This window comes from Antechinus flavipes, chromosome 1 (genome assembly GCF_016432865.1).
Source record: "Antechinus flavipes isolate AdamAnt ecotype Samford, QLD, Australia chromosome 1, AdamAnt_v2, whole genome shotgun sequence".
NCBI lineage: Eukaryota > Metazoa > Chordata > Mammalia > Dasyuromorphia > Dasyuridae > Antechinus > Antechinus flavipes.
In genome coordinates this window covers 448,800,143-448,812,473 of record NC_067398.1, presented here as the reverse complement: position 1 = coordinate 448,812,473, position 12,331 = coordinate 448,800,143, and the positions used below count along the sequence as shown (strand labels likewise).

At 31.6% G+C, this 12,331-nt stretch overlaps 1 protein-coding gene across 1 annotated transcript in view; it reads left to right on the top strand.

Moving 5' to 3' along the window:
- The window catches only part of TERF1 (telomeric repeat binding factor 1), a 38,042-nt gene that overhangs the window by 17,651 nt on the left and 8,060 nt on the right, over positions 1-12,331 (top strand). The window contains exons 6-9 of the mRNA XM_051970049.1: positions 1,585-1,670; positions 3,987-4,040; positions 7,059-7,156; positions 8,062-8,198. Of these exons, the coding sequence (XP_051826009.1) occupies positions 1,585-1,670; positions 3,987-4,040; positions 7,059-7,156; positions 8,062-8,198 (375 nt within the window). The remainder of the gene's footprint in view (positions 1-1,584; positions 1,671-3,986; positions 4,041-7,058; positions 7,157-8,061; positions 8,199-12,331) is intronic.

The following is a 12,331-nucleotide window of genomic DNA, read 5'->3' as shown; positions in this document are numbered from 1 at the left end:
GTACAGTTGTACTGTACATATTTCCACACTTATTATGCTGCACGAGGAAAATCAGATCAAAAAGGGGAAAAAGTGCGAAAACCAGAAAGTAAGCAAACAGCAAAAAAAGATGAAAAAACTATGTTGTGATCCAAAATTGTTTTTCTCTACAGATTTATTGTTGTATTCATTATTATCTGGGTTCTGCTCACTTTAATCTGCATTAATTCTAGCAAGTCTTCCTTTTTTTTAAATTTCATATTACTGCGTTAGATCCAGCTTTTTGAAATTCAGATTGTGAAGAGATGTCAAATCTGTAGTGTAACTAACATACTTGTACTATCTCTAATGAAAGGGAGCAATCCACTGTCTCTCTTTTGTAATCTCATTAAATGTTTCCCAATTACATTTAAGTTTTTTTTTTCTGTTCCTTTCTTTTTTTTTTGTTTTCAAAATTCATTTTTGCAAAACCTTGTTTAACAATCTTTTTAAAATGTTTTCCCCAATTACATGTAAAAACAATTAACTTTTTTTTAAGTTTTGAATTTTAAATTCTATCTTACCCCCTTTCCCTCAGATGATAAATAATCTGATATAGATTATACCTCTGTACAATCATGTACATTTCCATATTAGCCATTTTATGGAGTGAAATTCAAATTTTTTTTTAAAAAGTGAAAATATAGCACACTTTCATCTGTATTCAGATGACATCAGTTCTTTTCTTTGGAGGAATTTTTCATTATGAGTCTTTTGGAATTGTCTTGCAATCTGCTATCTCTTGAGGCAGACCATTTCATTTTTGGATAGTTCTAATTGTTAGAAAGTTTTTCTCTTGCATCAGACCTGTATTTCCTTTTTTTGTAATGGCCATCATTGCTTTGATATCTACTTGCTAATGACTAGACATGACTTGGTCATTGATCGAGAATTCATTACCTTTTGGACAGTCTAATAGTGATAAGACTCTCTTATCATCTTTCCGGAGATGACAGGTTAAATCTGTTGCTGAAAGATTACATATAAATTTAGCCTAAAATGATCCATACTTTGTAATATTGCATCTATAAAATGGGTGTTAATGTTAATTGATTTCTGTCAGAAGGTGATGCATAATATGCATGTACCAGCAAATTGACTTAAGTTGTACTTTTACTTTTTGTAGTATGTTCTGGGTCATTATTCAGTGAGTGGGAGAGCACAAAACTAAAGTCTCTCTTTCTAGTTGGCTTTGGGGAGGACTGAAATGTTGCCATGTTTACAAGATAACCCCAATGGTTTATTCTACAGAGAAATTATCTAAACATTAAAAGAACAAAGAACCATGAAAGAACCTGAAATAGTTAGAACTCTGGATCTTCTGCTGTAATCAAAGCAGCATAACTTCTTTGAAGTTTCATTTGTTAAAAAAAAAAAAAAATTGTTTTTGTGTAATTGGGAAAAAGTATATATGTATATGTTATACTTATCTATTTATATACATATAAAAAAGAAATTTCATTTGTTAAAACTTACTGAATTAAGCATGACTCAAATTTTAAAATTACTTTATATTATTTTTAATGTTCTTTGGTTTTATTTAATCTTTCCTTTTTTTCCCCTTAGGCAGCATTAAAAGTAGTGGAAAGCAAAAAAGATGAAGAAATTTTCGGTCCCTTTGTTGAAAGTCCAAGCAGCGAAACAGAAAATAGGTTTGAAACTATTATTTGACATACTTAACATAAGAGAAATTATATTAAGTGAAAAACAGTGATGAATTTATTTAACTCTCTATCCACTCACTTATATTTCCTTCTGACCAACAAAACGTATTTGCTGTGAGATAGTTTGTTCTGGGATAAGAAGTGTAATCTTAAAAATATATTGGGTTAGAGTTTTTACTCTGAAAAGGGAACTGGATCTTATAGCCCTCAAACCCCAGGCCAAAGTAACACTTTCCAGAATTTAGGACACATCTGAAAACATTCTTTTGTACTCTAACCAAATTTATCAATTTTCATATTAATGTCTTAATCTTACTTGCTCCTTCAGTTATCCTCATTCATTTTTATTCTCTTCTGTTTCCACTGAATCTTTCACTTTTCCTACATACCTCTTCATGAAAACAAAAACACAAAAATCCCTTCTCTTTTACCTTGCTACTCGCAAGAAGTCCTTATCCCATTTCTTTCCTCCTTTTCTTTGCCATGATCTTAAAAAAATAAACTACATATGCTGTCTTTTATTCTACAACAGTTTATAGTCCCCATTCCTTTTGATATTTGACTTGCTTCACCATCTTCTGTTGAAACTTTTCCAAAAGAAATAGTAGCTGTGCTATATCTATTATTATTATTATTATTATTATTATTATTACTCTTTTTCCTTAACTTTTCTGTATTGTTGACATTTCCTTCTTTCATGATAAAGGTGTCTCTTTGTCATCTTTTGTGTTTACCTTCCCTTACTGTTTTTCAGCTCCTGTTTTTTCTTCTGTTCCTTAAATATGCATATGAAAAAAGATTTCATTGACACACTATTCACTTTATCAAGATAAAGATTAAACTCTAACCACTATGTATTAATAAAAAAGTTTTTATTGACTCTGACTTTAAAAACAACTATTTCCTGACATATACATGCACAGGAATATACAAACATCTAACCTCCCTTTTATAACCACCAAAAAAAAAAAAGTTTTTGAGCAAAACTGTAACAATAGGGTATATATCATTTCATGTCTGTCCTATTCCATCTCTGCAGAGTATATTTCATTATATGTTCTATTGGAACCTTTATAATGAACCTCTTGATGATTATAGGAGAAAAACATCATCTTTTCACAAGAATTCATTTATTCTTTAGTTTATTTCCATTATTCATTAGGAATTGATTTCTAGTTTCCACTATTCATACAAATCTTGGTTTTTTTGGTGTTTCCTCTGAATTTCTCCTTTTATTTCTTAAAACTATGTTATTCCATTAGGATCATGTGATTTGATTTCTTCAAACACACTCCAACCCACAGATTCTTATTTGTCCTTTTTTCCCCTACCACAAAAATTGCTGCTATGAATGTTAGCATATATGTATACATCCTTTTTGGCTTTAACCTACTTGTGGAGTCTTTAGCATGGATTGCTTTTTTAAGTATCAAACTATCATGTATTAGGTACTGGATTTCAACTCTGCATTTTTACATCCTTATTCAGTGTTATTTTTGATAGCTTTAGCTTATCACCCTTGTGTGTTGTTGAATATCAATTCTATTATGCATGTTGGATATTCCTTCTAGCATTGTTTCCCAAAAAAACCAAAATTTTAATAATCACAGTGCTATCTGTCTTCATTAAATTCAGTTGAGTCACATTTAGTAAGTACTTACTGTGTGTCAGGTGTTTGCCAGGCAGTTCAAGGACAGAGTTCAAGGACAAAATATAAATAACCTTTACCCTTAGTCACTAAAACAACAAAAAGAAGTGAGTCATGAACTTTATGTTGAGAGATGAACTTGATTTTTAGGGGGAAATGAAAAGCCCTTTGCATGCTAGGGGAAGAAAATAAATGAATAGCCATTAAAACCTGCCCTGACAAGATGATAAGGTGCATACTGAAGAGCAATTGAAAAAGTTGGCTTACAGGTACAATGGGGCTCAATTTTAAAGGATTTGAAAACTTGAGAACAAAGATAGGAACTCCTCAAGTTTGGGTGAATGTATAAACAAATGATTGAATGAAAACAATATAACTGAATAGTAGGAAGTGATAATATTCAAAATAGGCATGAACTAAGACTTTATATCTGTTATGCTATATTTGGTTTATTTTGAAGTGAAATTTATTTGCTCAAATAGATCTAAATAATAATGGGGCTTATAAATATTTTCTGTTAAGTGACACCTGCTGGCATGCCAAAGCTGCATTCAAGAAGTTTGTGTTTCATCAATTAAAATAAAAATCTACTATATAATTTGGATAGTACTTATGAAAACCTTTTAATTTCTTGATTCTTTTTCTTTAAAAATTAGTGAAAAACAGAATTCAAAACCGGAATCTCCTGCGAGTTCAACATCCATAACCAGGTAAAATGAAATTAGGTTTTCTGTTTTTTAATTTTAAAATCATTGAATGAACCAACCAGGTCCTGGTCCTACATTTAAATACGGTAAGTAATCAGAGAGTGATTTTAAATAATAATAATAATAATAATTCTTGTTTATTTAGGCTTTAAGCTTCTAAAACCTGCACAATAACTATGAGGTAGGTAGTATAAGTATAGTCCTCAGTTAATGGATGAATATATACAATTACATAATTAGCAAATAGCCTACTCAGGATTTGAATCGAGGCTTCCTTAATTAATAGTCCCACTACATCATATCTTCTCAGTCAATAAAGTCAAGACTAAAATTAAGCAAATTAATATGATTTTAAGTTGTCATATTTTCAAAAATACATTGAATTGTGTCATCAGATTTGTTTATGGAGAGTCAGTTAATGAAATTAGTTTGATCATGTTGTCAAATGGAGTCCCACATTTGGTGGGAAATTAGAACTAGATATGTTAGGATTCTTTTCAACACTTTAGTATTATAAAATTAAATCATGTCAGAGTAAATCTGTTCAACACTGTTTACTGTGCCCTCATTCATTTGTTTACATGCTTAAGAATAATCTCAAGATAAGATAAATCTGAGATTTTAAAAAGTATTTGCTTTTTAACTTCCTAAAAGACAAAAATTGTCTCTAGAAAAATGAGAAATGAAAAATCTTAGATTGGATGCCCTTAAGTAGAATCTGATTTTCCCATAGAAACAATGACATAAATATGAATTAAGTTTCTGATATGATTTTTATAGAAATTTTGACAACCACTATATTTAGTAACTACAATTGGCACACCAAGGTAACGTAAAGCTTTCTAAAAGTATAAATCTATTAAACCTACTATGCTATAATAGTATAGTAGCTAGAAAATTGCAAAAGCTTACTGGTGATTTTCCCATCTTTTTTAGTCCACTCATCATCCTCCATTCAACTGTTAAATTAATCTTGTATAAATCTAACCATGTCCACCTGTATCCCATGTCCATATTCAGTCAAATCCAATGGTTCCCTATTGCCATCTGGAACAAAAATCTGGATAAAGTCTTATGTAAGCTCTCCATAACCTGCCCATTCTATTTTTCTAGTCTTCCTAAAGCTTACTGTCTCCTTCTTTTTCCCTCCATCTCCCTCCATCCACCCAGCATCACTATCCTAATCCTGAGATACTATTTTGGTCACTGACGCTGGACTCCTTGTTCATCCTTGCACAAGATCTATCTATTAGCTTTCTTATATCTTCACTAACTTTTCCCCATACTGGAAATTCTTGTGTCATCTCTGTTTCATGATATTCTTCAAATCCCAGCTAAAATCTTATCTTCTATAAGAATTCTTTCCTGATTCTCCTTAATCTTAGTACCTTCCCTCTGAAATTATCTCCAATCTATCTAGTATATATTTAATTTGTTTGTACAAAGCTGCTTGCTTGTTGTCTTCCATTAGAGTGTAAGCTCCTTGAGAGCAGGGACTGTCTAATAATTTTCTTTGTGTTCTCTAATGATTTGAAGAGTACCTGGCACATAGTAGGCACTTAATAAATGCCAGTTCAGTAGACACATAAGATATATCTAACTATACAATTTCATAGTCTTAAGTGCTTATCTTTTTAATAATCCCTGCTTTATTTTTACTGTTACAATTAAGGAGTTGAAGAAATGAAACAGCTTTATCAGGATTGTTGGAAGAACTTCTTGCAGTAGATTTTTACAAGTATCTCTTGAGAAGATTTGGGTAGCCTTAGGGCCACTTAATACATAATACATTGTCAAGAGTGATCTATTAAAGCCTTTCACTGATTTATTTTTCCTTATTACACATTTTTCCTTAATTCAGTCTATAAGCATCTTTTTTTTGTCTTTTTGTTTCTTTTGAAGCAAAATAGCATTCCTGAGAATCAGTATATTCTTTGCTATTCTTATTTAGCCCTGATAAATAAATAAATGAAAAAAATATATATAAAGAGAAATATATTTTAAATCTTGCCTCTATAATGGAACTGCAAGCACTAACACCTGAGTTTTTCATTTTTTGTTCCTTCGCTATAGTGTTGCTTTATAATGTTAAGAAAGAAGCCTTATAGCCTTGCCTTGAATATAAACTAATTCAAAGTGCTATATAAATTTAGATCATAAATTTCTTTAATTCAGTGTCTGCATTTTAATCACATTTTTCCATTGTGATCTAACAATGGGTTATAACTATTTGTGACTTTTTTATTATTTAAATAAGACAAAACTTTTAAATGAATGTTTTCTTTGAAAATAATCCCTTTGGAAGGCTATGTGTCTATTCACATTATTGTGCCATCACTCAACATTTTTGGAACTTTTCTTATTGTAGGAAATAACACACCTCAAAATCAATCACATTATTCTATCGCAATTCCATACACTGCTTTGCTCCCCTATTTTCTCAGTATGTTATGTTTCAAGAACTTCCAGAATAGAGTTGTATTGGTGCTGGCCCAAGGGAGCCAAGCAGTAAAAAATCCTGTAGTGGAGTGGAAGAGGGGGAAGAAGTTGTGGCAGTAGTCCAGAGTGAGGCTAAGGACTAGAGGAAGGCTTATTTGGAGATCATCAGGAAGCAAACTAATAGAAATAATCTTTGAGCACAGGAAATACTTGTCACCAGAAGAAGACTGCCTGAATATTACTGGGAGTAAGTATTATAGATTTTTTGAATTAGCTATTTAAATATTTGAATTATCACAATTAAGTTTGGAAGTTTGTTGTAGTTATAGAAAATAAGCCACAAAGAATCTAGGAGGGGTTGGTGAGAAAGAACTGGAGGGAGGGAGACGTGACAGCAACAGTGTCCCTGGTATTGGCTAGTTATCTTAGCCAAAGTAGTGAGTGTGAGTGTTCGAGTCAATACTTTGAGGTAAAGGGAGAGTATCACTATAAATAAGATTTGATAAAGCTATGACTCCATAATTTTACCTATATCTTATGCAGGAATAGATTCAATAAGATTCAACATTTTATCTTATTTAGGTCTCATGAAACTCCCTTATCTTTGTCACAAAATAAACTTGAGAACTCAGAGCACCAAGATATTGAGGAAACAAGAATAAAAATAAGGAGTCGAGGAAGTGAGTATGATTTTCTAATATCATAAAATTTCAGAACTAGAAGAGACCTTGGAGATCTTCTTATTCCACCTCCTGTATTGTACAGAAAAACAAAACGTGGCCCAGATTGGCTGAACTTCAACTTTTAAAACCCAGGTTTCCTGATACTTAATACTGCACTTTTTCTCTGCTATGACATGGTGCCTCCATTTTTTTTACATTCTTTACCATTGAAATAATTTTAATTTAATTTAAATCTATAGAAAATTATTAAGCTTGTTATTGCTTTTACAAAATGCTTTTTAAAATTTTCCTATACTTCTACTAAAGCCCTATCTGAGTGTTTTTATTATTGTGTGAAAGTGACTTTGGGTTCTTGAAAATTTTACCAGTAGAGCACAAGTTTTAATAAGACAAATGCAGCACTTTGAGTACAAATATAGTGATGGACTCATCTGAGGAATGACCCAAGTAAGTTGGGAGAAGCTTAAGCTATCAGTAGGTACAAATTAATTTTTTTTTTTTTTTTGGTGGCCACAACTAGGATGTAGAGGAATTGCGGTCTCAGTATTTATTAGTGAAGGAAATGTTTGTGCTGGTAGATTTTATTGTCCTTTGCTCAAATTTTATGTCCATTATAAAAATGGAACAATAACTTCTGAAAGGTAATTGATTAATCCCCAGGAAGGGGAGGGGGAGTTGGCTGGGACAATGTAATTTATGTGTTTGTAAAATTTTGAAATATCCCTATCTCTTTTTAAAGCTTACATATTTCTATCTTCTTTAAATATTCTTAAAATAATTTAATAATTAGAAAAATAATAAATAAGTAAGTTTTGTGCTTTTGCACAATGGTGAGGAAAAAATCTGGGAATTCATCTTTAATATTATCCATTTTTGTTTAATAAGAATATTTCTTCTTTTAGGTAAAAGGATCACGCAAAGTCTTAAAAAAAGTAGCAAAAGCACTATAAAACATATAATAACCACTAAAGACAGTAACAAAAACAAGGCAAACAATGAAACAAACACTTCTGAAAGACCTAGACGATGGAAAAGGAGGGTAGGTGTTTCTTAATTAAAATTAAATAAAAAATATTTATGGACATTGTAAATAGGTAAGATAAAAATTACTGCTTTCAAATATACACATCTTAATGTATGGCCCTCAAAAGAAAAAGAGAGAAAACTGAGTAAATTACCTTTTAAAGTATTCAAAAAACATTTGTTAAGTACTATAACATGCACTTTTAATTTGGGGGATATACAAAGAAAGGCACAAAGCAAACCCTAATCTCAAGAAGCTCACAGTTTCATAAGGGAAATAACATGAAAACATTTATATACAAACTTGATATATAGAGGAAGGCACAAGCATTAAGGGAAGGATGAGGAATGACTTCTACAGAAGGTAGGTTTTTAACTGAGACTTGCAAGAAATCAGGGAGGGCAGGAGCCAGATATGGAGAACACCCAGTGAAAATGAATGGAGTTGGGAGAAACGTATGAGGAGCAGTAAGGAGAACCATTAAGTGTCACTAGATCCAAAATAAGTGGAGGTAAGTAAAGTAGAAGACTTGAAAAAGTAGGAGGGACTTGATTTTTAGAAAATTGAACATAGAATAGCATGAGGAGAAATTTGAGACAGACTGAGTGGCCAATTTCTTAGAGTAATTCAAGGATGAGTTGAAGAGGGTCTCTACCAACCTGGTAGCAGTGTCAGAAAAAAGTAAATATGTAAGAGATGGTACAAAAGTTAAACTGACAAGCCTTGGCATCAAAATAGATAAGATAATAAGCTTATATTGTAAACTTAACCTTAACATTAATAAGAAAGTCATGAAAAGAGAAAAGCTGGGTGGGAGGGAGGGTAATAGTTCGGTTTTGGACATTTTGGGATTTAAATTGGTTTTTGTGACAAACGGCTTAAGCTGTCCCAACAGTCAGATGGAAATGACATCCTGAACATTTAGAGAAAGGTTAGGGTTTGATAAGTAGAAATGAGAAAGCCTGTATTATACTTAATAAACTTGAGTCCTATTTGAAGTAACAGTTTGGCCTTATTGTGATAGTTTAAACTTTAGCATGGTATCTCTATCTTTATTATTGTGAAATTAAGCTAGTGAATAAAGACGTTGTGCAAAACTTCCATTACATAGATAATAAGGATGAATGAAAAGGAATAAACATTTATGTAGTACCAAAATGTGAAATATTTCATTTAATTTTTGCAACAATCCTGGGAGGTGATAGTTGCTATTATTGTTTCCATTTTACACTTAAAGAAACTGAGGCAGACCAGAGGTTAAGTGACTTACCTCTGAGATCAAATAGTTATAAGTATCTGAAACCATATTTTAATTTAGGTCTCCTGACTGACAGTCTTGGCAGTGTCTGAGATCATTTGGAGTAGCTTGGTGGTACAGTGGATAAAGTGCCAGATCTGGAGTGAAGAGGACTTGTTTTCCTGAGTTCAAATCTGGTCTCAGACACTTCCTAACTTTGTGACCCTGGATGATTACTTAACTCTTGTTGCTTTGGTTTCCTTATACATAAAATAAACTAGAGAAGGAAATGGCAAACCATTCCAGTATCTTTGCCAAGAAAACCCTAAATAGGATAATGTAGTCAGACACAACTAAACAACAGCTATTAACTTCAGATCTAATATTCTTTCTATCACCAGCTGCCTCAAATTTTAACAATTTTATATAGCACTTTTAAATTTTCAGTGTTTCACAAACAGGAGAATTTTTTCCTCATGACAACGCTGGGGAAGGTAGGTACTGTTATTGTTTCCATTTTGCAGATGAGAAATTGAGGCAAATAAGAGGATTAGTTACTTGGCCAGAATCACTTAATTAATTAGCTGAGACTGAGGCTAAATTTGAATGTGGGTATACCACTCAACCTATCGTACTATTTAGTCTCCTAGTTTGTTATATTTGGTGATTCCAAATTTAATTTGTGATTTACCCAAATTAATATGATGAACCAAACATGTTTTCACAAAGTCCTGCTTTGGAATCGTAAACCTTTAAATTAAATCTTCACATATCAGCACTCAGAGAAAGAAACTAGTTTAGTTTAATAAACACCTAAGCTAGCACCAATAGTATCAAGTCAATAAACATTTATTAAGCAACCTCTATGTGCCAGCCACTATCCTAAGTGCTGGAGATATAAAGAAAGGGCAAAAAGGAAAAAAGAACACATTAAAAAGATACAAGTATGATAGAGGCAATAACAATCGATCTGTATCTTTTAATTTTATGTAGTTATTATCCACCATTATTATTATGTATAATAATCCTTTACAGGTCTACCAAAGGTACTATTGCCGCCTTTTGGATATTTTCATAATTTATAAAATAATACTATTTTTTAATAATTGGAATACCTGTCTTCCTTAGTTTTTGTGTTCCCTACTTAAACAGCTTACCTCATCTTCTAATAGGAAATGTCTTTGATATAATGATATAATGCCTTTTAAACTACACAAGATAGAACAAGTAATGTACCTACATGTAACTTTTTGGGTTGCCAGCTTTTTTTTTTTTATTTGTGATCATTCTGTTCCATGATTCACAACTTTTTAAAAAACCTGGACTTTTGGAGACAAGCAAGTTGAATTTTGGGAAATGTTGAGATGTTTCTCAAATGTTCATTCTACTGCCTTACTCTTCTTCAGTTCTAAGCCCAGTACAATATCCATCTGTGATAACTATCTAAGATACGGAATATTAATAGATTAACAGTCTCAAAAATAATCTATAATCCGATAATAATCCATAAACATTTGATAAGCACGTAGTATGTGCCAAGCACTGTGCTGAATCTTCATGATACAAATTGAAAAAAGGCAATCCCTAATGTCAAGGAGTTTACAGTCTTACCAAGAGGGGCATAGGGGTAATAATACACAAAAGGAAGCTTAAAAAGCATGAGGTGGATGAGGGGAGATACCTAAAATCATGGCATAATAGAGAAGCCCCACAGTAGTTTAGCCACATTGGAAATGAGGAAATGCTAATTATATAGATTGCAAATAGTTATAGACCTTGGTAAAGAGGTTCTATTATTTTCTAATGAATACCTGGTATGCAAAATATTTTGAACAAAAAGAAACTTCTGGAGAATGTTATGATTTCTTCCATTTGAAATTTCTACCATTTCTTTGCTATGATAGTAGTAAACACTTTAAATTGGTGAATATATATTTATTTTTTCTTCACTTTGTTTCCTGTTGATCAAAATATCATTGGAAGAATTATCTTTGTGATACAATTTAAAGGTTCAGTTTTGTTCTGCTGAAACATTTTCTGGAAGAGTAATCAAAAAAAAAAAAAAGAAGAAGAAAGGCAGGATCTTATATGACTGCTAAAATATAGTCAGCAAGAATATCCTTTGTGAAGGCTGGATAACCTCTGTGCATAGATCATAAAGATTTAAAAGATTAAATAGGTATTTGGTTCAGTAGATGTTTTATCTCACCTTTTGTGACTTATCAATATCATTCATCAAAAGACGGAATCCAAATGTATTGTAGATCTTAAAAATTATTGCTTTCCAGTTTTTCTTTCCATGCATTGATACTGCATATTCTCGTATTGGGAATAATGTTAAGGAAGCCAGAATTTATTTAAATACTCTATTTAATTCATAATTCTGTCTTTTAATTCTGGAGGATATTTGTTTACATCCCATTTTCCCTAAGAAAATTGGATTTCGTATTCAAGCAGACAATTTTGCTCATAATTTGTCATTCTCTGTTTCTTAATGGAATTTGTACCCTAAAAGAAAATTCTGCCGTTGCTCTCAAATCAGCAAGGACATTGCATTTACTGACAGAAACATTTTCTTAGCTTCATCTTTGTGTCAGTTTTATATCAATTAAATACCTGGTTATAATTTACTCTTTCAGCCATTTCTAATTGTTCATAGACAACAGTTGGCACTTTTTAGGTTGAAGTTACGGTTGCAAACAGTATAGTTTTTTCATTTTGTCTTCTAATTTGGTGCCACTATTGAACTTTGATACACCTAGGATTTATTAAGATAACTAATAATCTTTTTTTTCATTCTGCTGAGATTTTGGCAATGATGTTTTTGTATGCTATTCAGGGTTTTCCATATCTAGAATCTTCTGACTTTAAAAAACAAATCACTTAGAACATTTTTATTGACTTTTTAACT